At 34.8% G+C, this 23921-nt stretch overlaps 1 protein-coding gene and 1 pseudogene across 1 annotated transcript in view; both read left to right on the top strand.

Annotated features, from left to right (window-relative positions):
- Positions 1 to 23346, top strand: part of LOC111058284 (protein kinase C-binding protein NELL1) — a 130036-nt gene extending 106690 nt beyond the window's left edge. Inside the window, exons 13-18 of the mRNA XM_039422971.1 lie at positions 1404 to 1646; positions 3417 to 3551; positions 9327 to 9592; positions 10998 to 11234; positions 14573 to 14622; positions 22262 to 23346. Coding sequence (XP_039278905.1) covers positions 1404 to 1646; positions 3417 to 3551; positions 9327 to 9592; positions 10998 to 11234; positions 14573 to 14622; positions 22262 to 22757 — 1427 coding nt within the window. The 3' untranslated portion in view covers positions 22758 to 23346. The remainder of the gene's footprint in view (positions 1 to 1403; positions 1647 to 3416; positions 3552 to 9326; positions 9593 to 10997; positions 11235 to 14572; positions 14623 to 22261) is intronic.
- Positions 9133 to 9248, top strand: LOC120350735 (annotated as a pseudogene).
- Positions 23347 to 23921: the final 575 nt, after the last annotated feature.

Genomic DNA, 23921 nt, shown 5'->3' with positions numbered 1-23921 from the left:
CACATCGAGAAATAGTGTGATAGCTATTTGTAATTTGTGTGATAGCTTAATTTAAAATTTGTAATTTAATTAAATAAAATTAAATTATAAGTAATTTGATTAGCTTAATTTGTGATTGTAATTAAAGATAGTTTCACAAAAAATTATGACAGGAATTTCATTCAAAGTAAAGTTGGCCGAAGCTGTAGAAAAACGCCCGTGCCTTTATGACTTTAAACTGAAGGAGTACAGCAACAGGGACAAAGTACAGATTGCAATTACAATCTCCAGTTTGTGTCCCTCTTCGTTATTTGTGCACCAACCAATGCCACCAATCGATCAAAAAGTGGCTTAGACATTCGGAAAAAATCCTTAAATTTGATAGGATCACTTATGAACAAGATTGCAACAACGAGGGAATTATGGTCTCGATCCCTGAACAGTGGGTGTACCCAGTATTTTCGTCTTTTCATTTTATTCCTTAGCCACCATGACAAAACGACCACATCGTCATCGGAATCCATCATGAAACTGACGGGAAAACAGTTTCTTTTGTATGCATGCGCGAGTTAAACGGATTGCATGAAACACGTTTCCTGAAACTTGTTTCACGAAACACATTTCTCCGGCCTAAGGATTGATTTATTTTTGGAGCAAGTCTGTTTGTTTGCTGAATTTATTCTTTTACAATTTTTAGACTAGAAACGAAAGCCATGCGAATTTCTCAGCAGGTACCACTTCTATAGTGAGGTCCACGTTACAATGGCAGTGTTTGATTAGCAATGGTATTGCTATCCTTATTTTTCATTCAGCAAAGCGGATAGCGCTATCTCTTTCTCGCTTTGCTCTGTTGCCAGATTGTCTTTTAACAATGTAGAACTAAAAATTCATTAACAAAATATTTTATCTTAATTATGAAAATTCATTATAAAATTATTGAAAAATATGATTTCTTGCTTAATAAAATATCATTGATTATTTTAAACGAGAATGAACCGTTTATATTACATCAATAAACCTGTATCAGCTACCGGCTATAGAAGGCATTGACAAGACAGAGGATCGGCAACATTTTTCTCCCATCTTTCTCCACCGCCATTATAACGTGGACCTCACTATAGCAACGTATAACTCTTTTCTGTAAACTAGGTGGGTTAACTCTCGCATCCCATCTTTATATTTAGAAAAGAATGTATAACAAAATAATAAGTTACTTACAATAAGTCTCGATGGCAAACTATACAAACCAAATTAGAGGAATTAAAAGCAGAGTGTCCTTTCAGAATGGTTGACGTTTTAATAATCTGACTAGAATCCTAGCATTCGCTTAAAATGACTTGAAATTAGCAATTGCTAGCTTTTATTCAATTGACCTATGTTTTCGAGAATAAAGATGCTGTTCTGATGTGAGAATTGTGTTGCAGCTATTTGCCAGCAGCCGTGTCTGAACGGAGGCGAATGCGTGTCGCCCGATACGTGTCGCTGTCGCCAGGGCTACCGCGGCGCCAGCTGTGAACTGGACTTGGACGAGTGTGCGACTCAGCTGCACAGCTGTCGCGCGGCCGACTCTGACTGCGTCAACATGCCTGGTTGGTACTACTGCCGCTGCAAGCCCGGCTACAGGACCACCGTCAATCAGCTCAACGTCTTCACCACCACCTGTCAGGGTAAGCAGTCCACCTGTTGGTCCAGTCGCTGGCTCAGCCTGGTAACCTAACGTAGGACAGTGAAGGCCAGTGATGGCCAGAGCTGGCAAACCAGCCATCCACACACTGGCACTGGTCGTCATTGGTCTTCATTGGGCCAACATGTAGACATGTAACATAAGCATAGTGCAGCATAAGTGCAACATAAGCATATTAACATTAATACTAGAGGGTTAATAATTCCACCCAGATCATATTGCACTCTCTTACAAAAGAGCTTCATTTTCTTGGGTCCTAAATTTTTCAATAGTATGCCCGTCGAGATTAAAAATTCAAATAATCTTAAATCTTTCAAATCTAAATTACACCTATGGTTGATGGATCATTCTCCGGTTGAGATTAATGAGCTTTTTGTCATTCTTAGATGAATACCCTTGACAGTCACTTGTTTCAATAGTTTCAAAATTTTTTAAAATCAATTATAATTTCTCCATGGTGTGTGTGTGTGTGTGTGTGTGTGTGTGTGGTGTGTGTGTGTGTGTGTGTGTGTGTGTGTGTGAGAGAGTGAGTGAGTGTGATGAATATTAAGATAATTAAATTTAATTAAGATAAGTATTTTCATTTGAGTTTATAGATAAGCATTTTTAGTTGGGTTCTGAATGTATTTCACTCCTGTTTGCAGACAAGATTTCTCTTAAGCGAACAGTATTGTATTCAATGATCTGTAATATCATTTGTTTAATGGAATTTGTCATGTAAGTGATATCATTGAATAACTTGATTTGATTTGATATTGCAACATAAGCATTGTGCAGTGGCCAAGTGTAAGTGATATCATTGAATAACTTGATTTGATTTGATATTGCAACATAAGCATTGTGCAGTGGCCAAGGTAGTTGTAACTGTTGAAAAGCAATGCATGTATTTGAATGTGTCAGAACATGATGGAGTTTTTTCTAAAGCGAAAATAGGGCAGAAGCATAGGGTAAAGATAGCATAAGAAAATAACTCATGGCATAGAGTGTAGGGTAAAGCATAGGGTAAATATAGCATAAGAAAATAACCCATGGTATAGAGCGTAGAGTGAAGCATAGGGGAAAGATAGCATAAGAAAATAACCCATGGCATAGAGCGTTTTTGTTCCAAATTTCACTGTTTGTTTGCCGATTATTGTCGACTATTGTATTATTACTGTCTTGGATGGGCGAGAGTGTATGAACGGCACAGTATGTGACACTATCGGATTCACCTAGCATCATGAAAAAGAACTACGTGGAATATAGGCTTGAACAAACAATGGAGTTTGGAACATGAGAAAATGAACGACCTATACCATGACTGTTGAAAAGTAATGCATCTATTCAAATGTGTCAGAAGCTCAGAACATAGTGGAGTTGCGATGGTAGGGTGAAGGTAAAAAAAAAGTAAGAGGAAACATTTAGATACAAATTAAACCTAAAAGTATTATGAAATTTAGATATATTTACTGATCTTATGTTTAGTTGATTGTAAAATTGGTTAATGATTGGACTGGAAGAAAATATCATTTCATTTACACATTCAAAATTTAAATCAGAAAAGGATCTGTAAATGTTGTAAATATGACTTTTGTATAGGTTTCAGATTGACAAATTATTTATTCATTTTTTTCAATGTTGAATATAATAGTAATGCAGAAAGGCTAATGGAAGTACATTAGATGCAGACTACGGATTATTTTTATCTTATGAAGTTTGGAATTCTATATGAATCATATATGAATATGCTTTTCAGTCAATGATTTTTTTGTAGATGTGGACGAGTGTGCGAACGGCAGTCACACGTGTCACCCGTCAGCACAATGCGTCAACACCGAGGGTGGCTTCACCTGCGTCTGCCACGAGCACAAGTCGCTGGAGCCGCAAGCACAACCGCAATGCAAATTGAGTAAGTTCACTGAAATCGATTGTTCTATTCATAAAAGGAATTCATTATTTTTAAATTAGCTTACTTAAACTTCATTAACACCTATAATGTTTGAGTTTGTGTTCAGTTTGTAGCTTTTTTATTTCTTTCCCATTTAGCTGATACTCGCTTCTGTCAGGATTATGACGAGTGTAAAGAGTTTTTTTAGAGGCGCTACACATTTTAAAATTAATTTGTTTATTATTCAATCTATATACTCACTGGTCTCGTCTTTGAATTGTGTAATGTATTGCAGATCTTCTTCGTCGTTTCTTTGCTTCTCTAAATAATACTACTTACAATATTGCAATTACTTGTAATAGAACTACACAATTTTTATTATTTGTGTATGTGTACCAGTGGTATGGAAGAGAGCAAAAGTTGTTGCCATTCTGAAGCCAGGAAAGGAGCCTAGTGACCCAAAGAGCTACAGACCAATATCACTCCTATCTGTCATCTATAAGCTTTTTGAGCGTGTCCTACTGTCCAGGATTATTGGAAGAGTAGAAGAGTCTCTTCCACAGGAACAGGCAGGATTTAGGGAAGGCCGTAGCTGTGAAGAACAAGTGCTGTCCATCACAACCTACATAGAGCATGGTTTTGAGAGGAAGCTGAAGTCAGGGGCAGTATTTCTTGACCTTAGCTCGGCCTATGACACAGTCTGGCACAGTGCACTGCTGCTAAAACTTACACGGACATTGAAATGTAGAGCAACTGTCAACCTCATACGATCCCTGCTATTGAATAGAACGCTGAGGGTGGCACATGGTGGTATGGAAAGCTCTGTGAGGAGAATACAGAATGGACTACCTCAGGGCTCCGTGCTATCCCCGATGCTCTTTAATGTGTATACCGCCGATCTCCCTACCACAGGAGCACAGAAATTTGTGTATGCAGATGATATTGGCTTGGTGGCACAAGATTCCTCATTTGAGGTATTGGAAACTACGCTCAACAGAGATCTGGAAAATTTGGCAGAATACTTCAAGGCATGGCACCTGAAACCCAACCCAACCAAGACAGTCACAACAGCTTTTCATCTCAGTAATCGGGATGCAGGGAGAAGGCTAAATATTGTTTTCTGTGGAGAGAGACTGACACATCAGGAAGCTCCTCGATACCTAGGTGTGCGACTTGATAGGTCTCTAACATACCGCCATCACTTGGAGGGTGTAAGAGACAAGTTAAAGACCAGAAACAATATTATAAGCAAACTGGCTGGAACAACCTGGGGTTGCAATGTGGGAACGCTGCGAACATCCAGTCTTGCCTTGGTGTACAGTGTGGCTGAATACTGCTCACCTGTGTGGGCACATAGTGCACATGTGGGAAAGATCGATGTGCAGCTAAATGAATCCATGAGAAAAATCAGTGGCACATTAAGACCAACAGAGACCAACTGGCTACCTGTGCTTTGTAATGTCCTGCCACCAGACCTCCGCAGATTGAATAAGACAAGACAACTTGTTAACAGGGTTGTCTCAAGGAATGAGTTGCCAATAGCTAAAGAGCTAAATAATGCACCAGCAAGACGGCTACAATCTAGGAGGTATCTGAGATTAGATGATCAGAATGGTCAGGATATTGAAACAATTTGGAAGGCAAGGTGGTCCTCCTCATCAGTAAAGAATAAACACCTAATTGAGGATCCAAATGTACAGGTGCCAGGGACACTGCTTGGCCGCCGGCAGTGGTGCTGTTTGAACAGGTTCCGGACATTTACTGGAAGATGCGCCCAGTCTCTTGCCTTATGGGGTTTTACACCTGACCCATACTGTGAATGTGGCGAGATACAGACAATGGAGCACTTGGTTTCGAACTGCCCTCTGTTCCCATGTGAGGGAGGATTGCAGGAGGTGCATGCGGCAAGTGATATGGGGCTTAAATGGATCGAAGGAGTATTACAGAGAATTGACATTTGAGGCAGACCCATAGAGGCCATGCAGACCCATAGAGGCCATTCCAAAATATGCAGTAATACTGCATATAGCATACTGTCCTTCAATGTAATATTTGTTTTGTGTTTTTTAAATTATGACAAGTCATAACTGACGCTTCCACATGCTGGCCCAAAAAGCATAAGCTTATATATATATTATTTGTCATGAATTTTCACAATGAATAGATAAATTGCTGACGACGGTGAAAATTCATGACAAGTAAAATTATGAAAAAAATGAGAGGCTCAACCAGTCGGTTACGAGGACGGGACCTGGAGCTATCTACTGCAGATAATCGGGCCCGGCTCTACCCTTCTTTTCCGAGACACCATTTTCCTGGTTCAGTGAGTTCAGTGAGCTAATATTATCAATTTTATTATTATATATTATTCATCTTTTTTATTGAAGGCAAATCCTGTAATTATTCTATTGTTTGTTTAAAAAATTTTCTCAATATTATTTTTATTTAAGTTTCCAGTTTCATTTTGAGTTACAATTTGATTAAATCGATTACTTAGTTCTCCAAAATATAACTGTTTTGTTAATTATTTTAAAATATAGTTCCTTTCTCATGAGTTATAGAGTTAGATCAATTTAACCTCTCGCAAGCCAAGCGATTCCCCTATTATAAATTGTTACCATAATGTCTAGGGTTGTTCTCACAACCTTATAATACCATCACAATACCATACATAATATAACCCCAATATATTCCAATTTTAAATACCCCATTACATGGTGTTAGGCGTCGTTCTCATGAGAAAGAGTTTATTAATTGACAAGATTAGCCTTCAAATTATCTATTGACATTTTCATTTCAGGTCATTATCATAATTATTATATTCTGTGTTTGATCTCGTATAATTATGTCCTCTATTCTCTCAACGTACAGGGTAAATATGATAATTGTTATTATTGTTATATTGAGATGAGTAGCTCTAGTTCTAGTGACTCTGAACAATCACCTAGTGAATTCGAGGTTTCATTATTACGTTTACCTATTGATTTAAAAGTAAAATCTCTGGATAAATCAGAATTATTAGAGCTAGGCAAACAGTTAGGTATTCACATCCCTCAATCTGTTAATATTGAATACTTGAGATTCGCTGTTGACTTGGCAAAAAAAGTTTGTATTTATGTGGACCACGATTCAGGAGCTAGAGATGCTCTAAGTCGATTACTTAAGTTAGGGTCCCTGTCTCAACGCGATCGTATTATCTTCCCTATGTTAGCCGATTACGAGCGAATAGTAGGCAAGCTAGGCAGAAATCAAGAACACATCTACGACACAGTAGCTCCCGATAACTTAGCAAATATCATAATTCCAGAAAATAATATGGCAGGGAATGATAAAAGACCCTTTGCGAAACCCGAAAGCTATGGGGGTACAAAGAGTGAAGACTTCAACGAGTGGTTGAAAACCTTCAATAGGGCAGCAAAAATAAATAAGTGGGATGAGGATGATAAAATCTTGTATTTACCCCTCTACCTCAAGAAAACAGCATTGGCAATTTTCGACATATTTTCGGATAAAAATGAAAACGCGACATTTCTTGATGCAGTAGGCCACTTAAAAAGTAAACTTGTAGACCCTGTTCATGAAGAGACAACCAGACAAAAACTCGAAAACAGAAACAAATTACCAACAGAAACATACACAGAATACACAGCAGATATAATAAAACTTTGTCACATTCTTGAGCCTCAAATGTCAGAGAAAAGAATAGTAGGATATGTTTTGAGAGGCTTAGACGTAGGAGCATTGCAACATGTTGCTTTCATGGACAATGCATCAGTTGAAGATTTAGAGAAAAATCTCGCCAAATATGAAAGATCTCGCTTCCTTCTAGACAAAAAGTTAGGAATGCATAATGCTTCAATCGAACAGCCTGTCCAAAAAATAAATGTAGTAGATACTTTAGAGAAGAAATTGAACGATCTGAGTATTGTGGTGAAAAATTTGAGTAGAAATGTAGGTCAATCACAAAATCCCAATCCTAATAGACAGTTTGGAAATAGGAGCGGAAACTTTTCCCCACACGAAACAAATCAGAACAACTTCCAAAGACAACCTTATTCAAACAATAATAATTACAATGATCGCGACAGAAACACACAATCACATAATCCTAATCCTAATAGACAGTTTGGAAATAGGAGCGGAAACGTCTTCCCACACGAAACAAATCAGAACAATTTCCAAAGACAACCTTATACAAACAATAATTACACACAATCAACATCAGTCAATTACAGGACACCAATCAACCCTAATAGGACTAGATTCTGTACATACTGTAAGAGGAATAATCACTGGAAAGACGATTGTTTTTTCTTATCAAAAAACTCGAATACAGGATCCCGAGCCTAGACGAATCGGATATGAACTTGGGATCCGGATTTGAAAAACAAAGCGCTGAATTTCCATTTGATAATTATTCTCCAAATTCAATTGATAAAGAAGAAATCACATGTAATATAATATCTTCTGTATCAATGAAAGATGAACAATCCAAAGCGATAGAATTTGTCAGGCAGTTTTTTCTCAATGCCAATAATAATCAGTTATACTCAAATGAAAGTGAAATTAATTGCTCTAACGAAATAGAAAGTGAAACCAACTTCAAACAGCTATTGTCTTCCGAAATGCATGCTCAGCACGAACTTGGAATGAATGGATCATTGACTAAAGAGAGAAGAATTCAAGTCCCAGTACTTACTATTAATGGAAAATTCAAAGGAAAAGATGTATCAATTACCATTGACACCGGTACGAACGTAAACCCCATTACATACTATAAAGTTTGATCATAATGTACTAAATGTGAAGTATTTATTTATCTATAAGCATAAATACAGGTTTGTAAACAACAGGCTTTGACAGCTCAAAACTGTTTCCAGTGTTGAGAATGCATTATTTCATATCCACTTTTAGGTCCTTAATATTGCGGAACGCTAACAGAAAAAAATATTTTTATTTTGTCAGTTTATCAGCTATTCATTCACAATTTTAAAATAATTTTATCATGATGATCAGAAAGCATATTATTTGATTACGGAATTATTACTGAATTAGTCATTTTATTATCAAAACACGGCCCTGTTGCAAATATTCATATTTATATTGTCACATTAATAGATAGATCTTTGTCATATAACTATGATGTTATATCAACATGGGTCCAGCTTCATTAAAAATTCTCTCACACTACACTTCATAATAACTTGGTCAGTTTTCATAAAAAGGTTCTCTCACACTATACATAATAATTTAGCATATTATCTACAATTCCTAGATTTGCCTGTTTTAGATTACTTGAAAAAATACCTTGACTTATAAAATCTAAACTCAATATGATGTCCACTTTCTGCCACAATAGAATTACTATTTGTATCGTTCTATACAGTCAGCTCTTGTAGAAAACTTTGTATTCAAATATTGAATATTGACTTGAGGAGGATTCACACAGATCAGGATCAGTGACCGGTATTTATTGACATGTGAAATTTCAATTCCCATGAGTTCTAATGGGACTATTCCCACTCAGCCCGGTCGAGCGAGTATCAGTGGTCCCATAAATAAGCACTCAATATTTTAATTATAAAATCCATTAGACCAATATTCTCACTGGTTCCACTTCAATAAATCTGAATAAATCTTTCCACTTCTGAATAAATCTTTCACCTTTTACTAAAGATCTCCGTAGAGTGGAACATATGATGAGTCCAAATTCAATTGACACTTGAGTCTGACTCTTTTACTGTTATGTACCTGTATATAGCCGCCTTTAATTGGATATCAATGATTTGTCGCCAGGCTGTATGCTGGAAGGCGTCGAAATCGAGAACGGGGCGACTGTGACCCCGGCCCTGGCGCCGTGCAAACGGTGCACCTGTGAATCGGGCGTGCTGAGCTGCCTGGAACGCGAGTGCGACTGCAGTCAGCCGCTGACGACCGCCGACCAGCGACAGTGTTGTCCGCAGTGCGACCCGCGAGCCTCCTGTCAGCACCAGGAGCTGCGACACGTCATCTTCCGATCGGGCGATCGATGGATCTACCAGTGCCAGACCTGCGAGTGTCTTGTGAGTTGTTCTTCCGTTCATTGAAAAAATCAAGTACTCTAAGAAAGGGGAAGTGTAGAAGTGTCTTGAGAATTGTTCTTTCAATAATAAATTGAAAAATTAATTAAATTAAAAACGATATATGTGACACGTTTCCTTTTTTTACACAATTATGATTAGATTTAATTGTAGCATAGTCATCAAACGCACTGATAGATCAAACTTCTATCAGATGGATGATGATCAATTCATCTAGTATACCTAGCGCTTTATGAGAAGGTTTTCATTGTTGGCGATGGTCTTCAAATATGGCAGCCAGAGGCCTTCTTGTAATGCGTGTGTGCTAGTTATATGTTTGATATGATATAATAATTGCTAATAATGATCAATTCCATGTCGACTATGTTATATATTTGTCATCAAATATCTCCTTCCATGGTTAAATGATGAATGTTCAGAATTGAGATGAAATATCTATGTTGAACTGTTATTATATTTTTAAGTGACCTACAAATTCATGAAATATTAGCTTGGATTTTACAAGCAATCATACAAGAATTTAAAACTGAATAGCAATTATTCGGTAATCTATTCCAGTTTCCAAAATAAGAACTCATATTAAAATTCAAGTATTCATTAGAATTTTGAATGTAATAATTTATAAATTTAGAGACCTTCTTGTAGTGTCTGTGCTAGGTATATGTTTGATTTGATATAGTAATTGCTAATAATGATCAATTCCATGTCCAATATGTTATATATCTATTATATTTATATGATAATAAAATGTATATCTATTATATAAAGCTGAATTGATCGATATAAATCTCTCCAAAATACATGTTTAACTTGAGTAGGATTTTTCATTATTTTTGTTGAAGATAAGATAATGTTTTTGTTCAACACAGTACATTCTACAATAAGTATATTCAAGTCAACAGAAGCCTGTTCAAAACAATCATTGGACTTCAGCCCTGCCAAGTAGCGGATTGTTTTTTTTTGTAGTCATCAGCCAGAGAAAAAAAACCATCATACGTTCTTCCTGAAACTTTTCCGTTTTAAGTACATTTATCAACATGAACCCAATATTCATCCTAGATAATTTTCTAGTGTTAATAATAAATTAATTGTATATGCCCTTTCTGAAAATAATTTGTAACTAAGTACAATTTAGTGTATTTATTTCAATACTTTACTATATTCTATACTTATCAGTTTTAATCCAACATTGTACAATACCCAATAATGTCTTCAAATTGCACCTGCTGAAAAACCTATGGGTTCAGCAGGACCCAACATAGTAAACCCAATGAATTGATTGCTTGATTTGACTTGTGTGGCCGTTTGCTTTCAATGAATAGATTGATTGTGTGTGTGGCTGTTTGTTTTCAATGAATTGATTGATTGATTGTGACTTGTGTGTCAGTTTGGAGAGATAGACTGTTGGCCGATGGAGTGTCCGCCAGTGAGCTGCAGCCAGCCGCTGCTGAGTGCGGGTGACTGCTGTCCGCGCTGCGCCGCCGACCAAGACCTGTGCAATGTGACCAGCGTCCAAGGTCAGGGCCGAGGTCAAGGTCAGCCGTGCGCCTATGCTGGCCACTACTACGAATCGGGCGCACAGTGGAGCGACCCCCACAACAAGTGCACTGCCTGTAACTGTAAGGTAAACCAATCCATACCAGGCAAACCACACTTATTACTCGTTATCCTAGCTGTATAGAACAAATAGCCATCTTCCTATTCAGCTAGACGGAAGACCCCAAACCAACCTAATCTGATCTCACCCACCCTAACCGTTCAACAGGCAAAACATCTGCGACATTAATTTTTTTTCAATTGCAATTCAATTTATTCAAAACACACAAAAATACAATGAGAAAGAGCAATGCGCAATAAAACAATTACAATAACAGTAACAATGCAAATAACACATAAAAAATAAATATTGCTAAGAAGATGTGGTGTGCTGGAAGAAAAAGGGAGAAAATACCTTGCCAACTATGGTTTCCCATGTAATAGGCAGGTAAGGTATAACAGAAAGGGAAAGGTGTGACAGGGGAAGTGAAATAAGTTGGTAGATAAACAGGGTTGGAAGAAGATAGAAGGATCCAGGTCATTCATTTGCTTATACTTGTTATACAGATTGTGATTTTCTTCATTAGGTACTAGTAGGTGACCCGTGCTCCGCAAGGATCTAATTAAAACCTTGACAAACTGAAAACTTGATCTTGGAGAATTTCAAATAGGTCTATAACCATCCTCGGTAAATGAATAATATTTATGCAAAATTTCAATTTAATCAGTCCAGTAATGGTCTAATTAAAAACTTGACAAACTGAAAACTTGATCTTGAAGAATGTAAAATAGGCCTATAACCACCCTTGATAAATTAAAAATCCATATTAAAAATGTCAAGTTGATCAGTCCAGTAGTTCAGACGTGATGATGCGTCGTTCGTGAATTTCCTATCCCAAACGTGTATAAGCCAGTTCTTTCCTTTATTATAGTATAGATTACACTTTTATCAGTTTTTCTTGGATAAGTCACATCAAAGATAGCATTCGTTTCCTTCCTATTTAGGGCTATAGCCTACTTGTTATTATTTCATTTGCAGAAATAAAATATGAATGAAGTATGCCTTAGGCAAAACATCAATGACACTTGACTGAATTGTCATCAATTTTCTTTCAGTTCTCTTCTTAACAAATATATAGGCCTACCCACTCTGATTTTGAAAATAAACTACTTATGATATAAATTCATGTACCAAAAAAGATTGTTCCAAAACCATCTCGGTACTCAATGTTCTATCACCCAAATCAAACTTATTACTGTATCTCCTTAGAAAATCTCCTCAATTATCCTTATAGTTTTCCTAAATATGCCATGCTGTTTTACAGCTAATTATTTCTCGTGAATGAAAATTTTAAAACATCTTCATCTTTAGATGACGACTTTATGGAAAATATGTTGAATGATTATGTTGCTGTATTCTTCCTGAATTCAGTTTTTGTTACCTTCGATCATATTAACTCTTCACAAATACTGATGATGTACCCCGGTATCAAATTCAATGTTTTCAGCAACTAAAGTGCGTAGGAAAATAGCTAGTTTCCATTGATTAATTTCAGTGAAATTGTAATATAATAAACATAATCTTGTAGGTCTAATGTGGTTCATAAACGTAGACAGTTAGCTATTTTTACGTCTCAAATATTTTTCTTCAAAATCTTGGTACTATAGTTTAGCCTATTAGTAGTTATAGGAAACATGAACTCTAATAGAGTCTAGTGTAGTGTAAATTTCCAACTTCACACACATTGTAAATAGTATCAAATCAATAAGTAAAATTATCAAGGAATGTATAGCCTACATTGATAAACTTCATATGTTATAATTAGTTTTCAAATCTCTGTATTTTTTGTGAATTGATTAACAGTTTTCGTTATAAATTTACAAAACTAGTAATTCGTAAATTGTGTTATAGTGATTGAATTGCATTTATTATAATACTTTTCAATTTTCATGTGAATGATAAATAATTCTTGAGTTGGTAGGTCTATCAATGACCTGCAATATGTGTCAAGAAAACTATAGAATAGCCGTAGTTGAATTTCTTTTCCATGATGAATCCTGAAATCAAATTCATTTATTTCACAACTATACATATTCAATTCTAATTTATCATTAATTCGAACTGGTCTCAAGCTAAGAGTAACATAATGAGTTATGATTTTTTTCAACATTTCCCTCAATAAAAAGCATTTTTCAAAACTTGTTCAAAATGTCGATATTCAAGATTAGCTGACCCTTCTTATAACGGTGAATGAATAGTTGTCAGAAATTCCTGTGATTGAAATGAGGGAAAATGTGAATTTATTCATTTTTTGACTTCATCATGAGATATTAGTTTTCAAACATAACATCAAACTTATGGATTAGACCAGGCCTACACAATCTGCTATTTTTCTTGCTTATTTATTACGTGTTTTAATATGATAATGTGTTCATAATTTGATTATTTGATACGATCTCAGTATAAGATTTGGAAATCAAAGTTTCAAAGACAGCATTAGTTAATTATAGTAGGTTTAAATGTGGATTCTCAATCCTATTGATATGAAATTGGGCCGGAATTAAACTCCATTAAAACTATTTTCTTGAAACGATTGAAAGTGTTATTCACATAATACTATAATCTTTATCTTATAAAACAAAATGCAATTACCTATTTGAAAACATCTATATCTATCTATATAGTTTTCATCAAAACTAATAAATAGAGTTTTTTTTCATTTGTAAATAATTTATATTTCGTAGTTACCCTTGCTCAAGTAGAAGTCTAACGTGATCGTCATTAGCAAAAGTAAAACCCTGAGTGCCGGTTGCACAGAAGCCTGTTAAATTTTAACCGTGATTAATGCCACGAAAACCAATCAGAGAAGCCGTCTTTTAAAAAAGCCTTCTCTGATTGGTTCTTGTGAAATTAATCGCGGTTAAATTTTAATCGGCTTTTGGGCAACCGGGCCTGAATTATCTCAATTCGTTCAGTTGTTCAAAAGCCTTTATTCGTTTATTTCTAACCATCTTGTTTCAAATTGAACAGCCTACTCGAGAATACTTTGGTTTCCAAATTTTTAATTAATTATTAGATTTTGAAACTTTTTGAAAAATAGTGTTTCTTTATGGTGCATACATATATAATAGGCGCCGCGAACATGAGCAATTCACTTATAATCAGCTGATGCCAAGCTTTTTATATCTGTATCTTACCGTTTCTGTAAAAATACAGATATAGTCAGCTGATTAAAAGTGAATTGCTTAAGTTCGCGGTACGTATATCTGTTCTCACCTCTAGATTGTCGAATAACAGGAATGCTCTAGTATATAGTATTGATTAGTTTTTGTGTGTTAATTTGCTTGTTTAACTTGTAGCCTAAATAATTGTTTACTGTTTTTGGTTGAACTTGTAATTGACTAACAGTCTAACATTAATTTCAGGTGCCGTACTGCAATCTATTGGTGAGCAATTTGGCCTGTTGTGTGCATCGGTAATCACGTTGTTATGATACCTCACTTACTATTGATCAATTATTAACATTATGCTGATACTAACACAGTGAACTCTATTGAACCTGGAATGGACTCAGAATAATATCCGAATTACAGATACCGTAATTAATATTTCAATCATGTCTGTCAGATGTTAGTTATACTGTTTAGGCGGTACATTTTAAAATATTATATACTCTTTAATGAATATATTCTCAACTCAAATTATAAGTTGAATGTCATATCTCTATATGGCATAATTTCTAGATGGTTTAGACCTACTATTACATTTCACATAATTATAGTCGTGTGCATCGGTTGTGCCATAGCCACCTCTAATACAAGGCCGCGGCCTACGATATTGCAACGTCGCAGTGTAGGCCTAGAATCTAATACATGATTGGTGAAAAAGATCTAAAAAATACCAGCTGATCTTTTTCACCAATCATGTATTAGATTCTAGGCCTACACTGCGACGTTGCAATATCGTAGGCCGCGGCCTTGTATTAGAGGTGGCTATGGTTGTGTGCATTAGGACAACAGTCTTAAACAGTAAATGATAGGCTTATTTACGGACGGCTAGGTAGAGGATCTATGATTAGTCTAATGGCTGAACAGCCAAGGACGGGCGTTGGATAGGAGAAGAAGTAAATGATAGGTAACACGTGCTTTGTACTGGCTTACTAACGAGTTCAGATAATTGACAGTTATGAGCTTCCAAATCAATGCTTTTTGATTTGGGAATCAACTGATCTGGAGCATCGCTACTTCAGTCTGCTGTAGCTTAACCGGTCATGTGCTCGCCTGGCATTTATTGTATCATCATTGACCTCATCATCCACACAAAAGCTAAAGACTTGAGCCGGCATCATCTGCAAAAACAGGTTACTTAAGCCTGGGACTCATATAAGAATCTATATCATAAAAACTATTGCTGAATCAATTTTTTTTATCAAATTAAAATTGGATTGATCTACAATCTTTGGTCTTGTAACAACCATATGTTACAAAGAGATAATACTCGCGTCTCAACTACCTATTCAGCTTGTTTAATTTTCTGTGACCCTTCCAGGTGTAACATAGTAGTTCACTGATATTGTGTCATGTATGTGTAGCTTTGCAAATAATCCCATCTTGAGAATTGCGAATAATTTGGTAAATCAAACATACGCTAGATGTGTATAACGCTTAAAATGAAGTCTGATATTTCATAAAAACACTTTATTCAGAACAATAATTCATATCTCATGGTTGAAAGTTAACAGATTTATCCAATGTTGTTATCAAAAAATAGGTCAACTTAATCGAGAAAAGGGGTTTGTATATTAATATTGATTAATCCAATCCATTCTCATCTTGATTAAACTAATCTCAATCAGCTCCTGATTTTTTAAAGTCGATTAATTCATGCTACGAGAATAATATATATATTTAAATTGAAAAAAAATCAACTTTTCACAATCCAACTTCTTATTAGTGTTAGTGTATTTGAAACTATATTTTTGAAGTTTTTATAGTAAATTTATACGCTTTATGTCCGAATTCTGAAAAAAAATTATTGGATGAGATTATTTGCAAAGATCAATCTGGAACCATAAAACTATGATGGCTAGATATAATATGTTTGAACCTGTCCCTAGAAAATGTTTGTTTTTTATACCCTCATCAGTTAATCTGGAATTACACCCTGCATCAGAGTGTTCCCCTATTACGAATGGAATGCCACACTTTGATTATTTTTCTCAGTTACAAATCAATAAATGATGAGAGCCCGGAAATTATCAAATTTGAAAATATAAGAATCATTATTGATTGATTAGAAGAACGAGAAACATAACTACTACATCGAGAAAAGATACATAATGTTTTTTTTTTAAGCTAGAGTCACTTGTGGGAGATTGAACGGGTGTAGCAACATTCTTTATAAAAATTGTTAAAATTATAAGACGAGTGTATCAGAAAAATATTAATCTACTATTCTTTGCAAAACTAATAATATTTGAAAATCAGGTTCTCCTGCACAAATTCATTCAAATAATTCTTCATCCATATTCAACTAAATATATTCTTTCAGCTCAATAAATTTTAATATTTGGTAATTTGCTCTTATAAAGATGCCTGTTTCAAAAAATGAGATATTTCTATTACAAACTCATCTCAACGCTCATGATCTTATTTCTTAGAAGTGCATTTTCAAATATAATCATCGAATCTATTCTAATAATAGTAACTACCATCTACCATTTTAGGTGAATTGAAAGTATATATCATTCACCATTTCAGGTGAATTGAAGTTGAAAGCTCAAAAACATAACATACCCCTTGAAAGTTATTAGTTATTAAAAAAAGAGTTTATTCCTCATAAAATCTAATAAGTTTATAACTTGTGCGTAAAACAGTAATGAAATAGCAATGTTACCATGAATATGGCCGAAATAATACCGTGGCCGAAAATGTTTTAACTCTAAGAAACGTTGACCTTGAGGCCACTGGATTTTTAAACCAAATTATCTCAATTTTAAGCATCAAACTCATTGAATTAATTATCGGATCTAATGTATTTTTCCGTAGATAAAAATGTTCTATAAATATAATTTTTTAATTAGTAATGTGGTAGGCCTAACTATAGTAATGTGGTTTGAATATTTCCTGACAATGTAAACTATATTAATCATTTATAAATGTTCTTAAAAATTCCCAATTAAATTTCGATTACTGGAACATGTCTGAAAACAAGTCTTTCCACTTTCTTATTGCTCGATTTTTTTGGAGATATCATTTTGTTACTCTTGAATCCCTTTTATCATTCTTGAATCGTTTTTTCACATTTCTGATAAAATTTAACTTTGAAAAATGTATTTCTTTAACTATTTTTCAATTATTTCCACTATTATTGTAATCTTATACAAATTCTCACTGAATTAGAAAGTATCAACTAATCCTATAGAATCAAGAATCTGTATTCTATCTGTAAATCTATTGGATCAAGTATCAAGAATTTATATCTTGAACGAATCCTAAAATATAAAGTCTTATTAAATGGAGTTTTATAACTTCAATAAACTTGAATAATACGTAAAAGCTAATAAAGCATTCATACTAGTATTAATTCCCTCGTACACTTTTAATTTAAATATGAAATAAAATGGTATGGATTGAGACAAATCTCGTAAAATAAGGTAATATAATTTTCCAAAGTTCTCTTACTTATACGTCAGACGCATGAATATATGCACAATAGAAAACATTTGCATGATCTTTTATTATGAAATAGCAATTTTACTTAGTGGCTCCGTTTTTGGAGAATTACATTTTTGGATTGTTCTTACTAACTTGCACCGTGTCTATTTGCATATTATCATATACAATATTCTAACACCAAAACTTTGAACTTTGCACTAACATGTAAACGTGTAGTGAATAATATTAATCATCATTTATCATCATTATTATCATCTAGCAGGGTTGAGATTGGAAGCAACAATGAAACAAACGACTACCAGTGCTGCATGTTGGGTTGTAATTGTTGAATACGAATTTTGAAAGTGAAATGGAATCGAAGTCAAAGCTCTTAAAATTATAACTCTATCAGCTAAGCGTTGGGTTTGGTTCATAATTTTTCATTTTATTGCTGTGCAGTTATTCTATCAAACATGGCTATAATTGAACCGCTAATGCACTATCTCAGCGTTTGGTGCAAATTAATAGTTTTTAAAAATAATGTGAAAGTGATCGCAATTTACGGGAGCTGGTTGTTTCTTTTCAATATCAGTTATGGAATTGCATGCTGGGGATTTTGTTTGATTATTCACGATTTGAATCAAGGTTAATGATTGTTATTGAAGATTTCCCAATTACTACGAAACTACTTTGAAATTGTTATATAAGTTAGCATCTTTTTTACTTCATCTACTAAGAAAGTATCTATGTATATCCTTTCGACTTTCAAAAGCACATATATAAATATTTTAGCAAGATATATTTAGAATGTTCTACAAAGCCTACGTATGAGAATTTTAGAAATAAATAATAATAATACTTATTGATAGAAAATTATTTTATAGTCTAAGTAAAGATATTCAGAATAATTTCATCCATCCTGCTATAAAATGCAATATCAAGGACTACATAAATTATGCCACAGTTTTTATTACATTTTTTTTTTTTTTAATATGAGAGACCCAATCTTTCTATTTTCCCCTTTTTATACGTCTAAATTACATTGTATTAGAATAAACAGGTTTTATATGAACTTTTAAGCATTTTGTTGATATGAAATAAATTAAGTATTTTATTGAGTCAGTATCCAAATAGATCTTCATCAAGTTTCACTACCATTAACAATTTTTTCAATTACTCGCACTTTATTGCACTTTTTTTCATTGAAACTATACGGTGGTGGTCGAACTATATTTAAGTAGATGTAACAATCTAGGCTGGTGAAAGGAATTCAATTCTTGTTTAATTCTCAAAATAACCGATTCTGATCACTTTTTGTGACTGATTCACGTTTTTCATCTAATATTGATTGTAGAGTGATTGAACTTGGAAAATATTTGAAAGGTAACTTTCGAGTTTATTTATAAATTTGTACAAAATAATATTGATAGAGTAAAACCAGTCAAACCCTTCAATATTCAAAGTTATTTGTATGAGACCCAAATTATAGATTATTATTGCCACTCAATAAGATTCTATTCGCTCTCTGTAAGAATGAAAATTCTTTTATCACCTTTCAATCTCTTGTGTCAATGACATTCAAAAGTATCGTATTTATTTATTCCATTCATCAAGAAATTGTTTAAATACTTCATTGAATGTTATCATTTTCCTGTACGTACTAATCGAACTCTAATCTCAATAAGCAGTGAGCAAACTATGCGTCTAGTACTATTGTGTCAGTTGACACAGTTATCAATTTATGATAATGAGTGGAAATATTGTAAAATATTTCCAATGAGCAAGTTTTATTTGAAATCTCTTGACAAAATCTTTTATTAACAACACATCAAAGTTATTCCCTTGACTAACGGTAAGGTGACGTCAGGATTTATATAAATATTAACACTATAATAGAATCGTGTGACCTACTGGCTGACTCTGGTGATCTTTTAAGATCGCGTCAAAATAATTCCAGCGCGTCTGTCTTCATTCAAAAATGTCAGTGAAACATCATCTTCAAAACCTATTATTCTTTTCTTGCAACCTGTTGCTTTTCGCTTTAAAGCGGATATTTTTCAAAAGTTAAAGCACAATGCCTTGGTCAAACAATAGTCTATATTATACAAAAATATTCTTTGAAGTTATCAATTTCTTAGCTTTAAATCTACATAATTTTTCTGAATTTCTCAAGCATTGTAAGTCGTTTGAAACCCGTTTTCAGATAGCTGAATGGAATGTTTCCATTTGTAATTTAGGCCTACTCCATACTATACCCTACGATACCTTCTCTATACTATACCTACATCATACGATAATGTTTATTCCAATTCAGCAAAACTTATGCATCTATTGTATTCAAAGGCATGCTAGGCACCACATATATTCATTAACATCCAATTTCAATTAAAGAATTGCTAGCTCACTTTTTCACTCGATCATCAAAAGTTTCTTTGCCTTATGCACAATTTTTTTAAAAACGTCAACACTTATATCATGCTGTCTGTCAAAACACTTCGAGATTCAATTGATGCTGATCCTCCAAAACAAAAACCCAAGACAGAACCATTTCTGAAATCCAGTTATCAGAATTTTTATTGGGGAACAGTCCATCATTTTAATTGAAACTATTCTAGGAGCTCTTGAAACGCTAGAACCAGGGTTTGATCCTCTAAAGGTGCGTACAGATATACACGCCTCTAACCCGCTCCGCGCTCGCTCCGCCCTCGGTCCGCCATTGCTCCGCACTCGCACCGATCATGAACGTTACGGGAGATGTTAGCTCTTCTCGCGTTCCACTCTTGCTCCCCGGTCGATCATCAATCGATCTGCTCGAGTGACGTTCGATTGCGGAGCAGAGCGAAAGTCTGTGCGCACCTTAATATACAATATTTGACCTTTATCTGTTATTAATACGTTCTACGCACAAGTTATAAACACTTATAGATTCATATAAAAACATATTTTATTAAAAATTATCCAACACGTTATTAGCAAAGTTTAATCTCAAATTTATAAAATTAGTAGAAACGAGAGAAAAGCTAAATAAATAAACTAATAATCAATTTAAAATATTGTCTGCTAATAGTAGCCCACATTTATAAAATATCTATAATTTCATATAGTAGACCACCACTGTTTATTGTACCTAACTTGTTAAATAACTAATGTAAGTTATATCAAGTTAAACGCAATTAGACTCTAAAATAAATAGGATTTTTCCTTGTATCAAATTAATTTTGTCATATCAAGTGCAAATTATTTCTGTGAAGAAGGCATTCTCCTAAAAACTGCAATTTAGTAGTAAAGGAGGCTTGTCTATTTATGGAACACTTGATAGAATGTGTTTGATCTAATACATCGTTCTACTGCAATATATATTTTCCGAGCTGAAAAGTTCTCGGAAAAGAATATTTTTAATATCTTAGTGCTAAGTACATTGTCTCACCATAGAATATATGTTTTTTCAGGTAGAAGTGACCTTATTAAGTCACAATCTTTATGAGAAAGTTATACTCTTATATCTCTTTCACGAACTTTATAAAAACTCAATCTATACTCATGTTATGTATTTAACACTGGATTTGAAGCGACAGTCCTTCAGTCCTCATTATTTCGCAGTTTGGATGAAGTTTTTCTATTTGGATACAATCAAGTTACCGGAACCGAAATGGAATAATAATCTGAGAAAAAACGATTTTTTACTTTTTATTTTTCGATATATGAACGCCCAAAGTTGATATGTTTGGGGTGATCTTTTTCAGAATTGGTAGCAAATAAATTCATGAATTCACTTCGTGTTATACATTAGTTCGTTAACGCTTCAGTTGTGGATGCGTCTCCAACAATTATGTTCATCTTTGATGCGTTGGGACAGTAATTAGAACTTTAGATCTAGAGAAATTCCATAGTAAATTTTAAAACTACTCATGTAATTCACCCAAAAAACGTATCATAATGAATCATGTACTAAGTTGAAAGACTGGCACAAATGATGATAACCACTACTGTACCAACATGGAACACTGGACCAATCTACAGTACATACAGCTTGCACAAAAAACGAGGATTGGAGGTCCTACTTGTGAAGGTTTCATTAGCATTTCGTTTTGGCAATTACGTAAATTGGTTCAAAAATTTAAGGTATACATGGAGTAAATTTAGTTCCATCTCTTCAACTCGAACTACAGTTCTAGGGTCAAGCCACTTAAAGCATTGTTCAGTTCAGTCGGCAGGGCAGGAAGGTCTCCGATTGGCTGATTATCAGCTGATTCCCGAACGCCAACCCAATCAGCTATTCGGAGAGCTTCCTGTCCTGCCGACTGTCTGGAAAACGCCTAATGTGGTTTGGCCCTTAGATACGGTAACTAGCACTTTGAGGCCAATTTGAGGAAAGTAGGTGGCGCGGGGTGAGTTTAGTTGTGTTTCTGGTGTATTTGTGACGTATAATTGCAGCCAGTGGTACTGTTTGCTTTGCAGGACGGCCGGCTCTGCTGTAGCTATAATGTCGTCTGCGGCGGTGCTGCTGATCGGCAGACTGCTGACTCAGCACAGCTTAGCCGGCGATCGACGCCCCCAAGGTCACTCAAGGTCGCCGGACACCAGCCATCGCAAGCGACGCTTTGGCCGGACTACCACAACCAGTCCAACACCCAAAGTGAAACTAAGACTAGTGACGAGAAAACAATTGTTAGCGACATCAACGACGATAGTGCTTTGCAAACAACGCAATCTAGTGACAATAATAGTGACGAGCACAGGCCTAATAGCAATGTGTATCAAACCACAAACTTTCAAAATAATTACCCCTCCCCATCGGCCTCTTCCTCGTCCTCCTATTCGTCGTCTCCCCTCACCCCTCCTTCTCCTCCTCCGGCTAGTAGCACTTACTCATCTGCCGCGACGACTACCAATGCCAATGCCCAAACTAAAGACGATTAGCTATTTTAATAATTATGGTGTTAACAAATTGTAGTATTAATCATTTTTGCTGCTGCTGCTGCCTAGTGAAACTACCAGAGCTGTCTTGTAAACAAGCAATGTAAAAGCAGTGGTGACAATTATTAGGAATAGGTTTGGGGGTAATGTGCTCCCGAGATAACAGTGGGGTTGGAATTGGATATTCATTTAATTTGGAAGCTTCTTTGGAACAGCAGGGATTAAAATGGCTAATGTTGTTGTTATGGATGAAGTCAATTCCACATACAACAGAAGATTGACAATTTATCAGTTATGCTTTAGGACATATGAACTTCCAAAATTGGAGTAGGATGAAGAATTGCAAATTTTATAGGTTCGAAATTTGTAAACTCCCAATGTAACAGCGGGGGAAATTCAAAATATTGAAGTTACGGATAGGGATAATGCTAAAGAAAAAATTGGGGTGGCAATTATAAAATATTGATAATTTTCAGGTATGTAATTCCGTAGATAAGAGTAAAGGTAGAAAATCGAAGGAGCTGTTAAACTCCGAAAATAACCGTAGGGTTAAAAATTTCAAACAATATAAATTTGGAAGTTGTTTACTCCCAAACAACAGTTTGAGACTTTATTTATTTATTTATTTACTCTTATGGCTTTTATCGGTAGAGAGATCCTTTCGGATGTTCTGCCTTGCCGTATTACCCAATGTCATTTCCTATCAACACTGAAGTTTATAGGTTATGTCTTGGGTTATTCATTTTTCTCACTAAAAATTTGCACTTTCACTTTCTTAGTTTGAGACTAATATTCTGGTATTATTATGGATTTGGCGGGAACCTTTTAATAGGTAATATTCTAAAACATTCAATGATATAGGTGGCGAGGGCATGTATTAATTATTGGTACCAGAAAAACTTGGAATGAAGTATTTGCTGGGTGAGGATTGTACAGTAATAGTGCTGATGTACATAATTTTGGATTGTTGAACATCCAAGGAAAATTCGACAAATTTGGGTTTTATAGATGTGACAATGTTTCAGTTTGCTTGAAAATAGCTACAACTATAGGTCAGAAACATTGAATGTTATTGATTGTGAAATGAAAGTGTTGTTGGATTTCAAAACCACTTTGATGAATTGCTGCTTCCTGCTTGTAATGCAAATTGAAAAGCCATGAAAAACGATGCTCATAAAGTCCGCGCAGACGCAGACGCATG

The sequence above is a fragment of the Nilaparvata lugens genome, chromosome 3, assembly GCF_014356525.2.
Source record: "Nilaparvata lugens isolate BPH chromosome 3, ASM1435652v1, whole genome shotgun sequence".
Taxonomy (NCBI): domain Eukaryota; kingdom Metazoa; phylum Arthropoda; class Insecta; order Hemiptera; family Delphacidae; genus Nilaparvata; species Nilaparvata lugens.
Note: the sequence above shows the minus strand (reverse complement) of the source record. Positions and strands in the feature narration are given on the sequence as shown.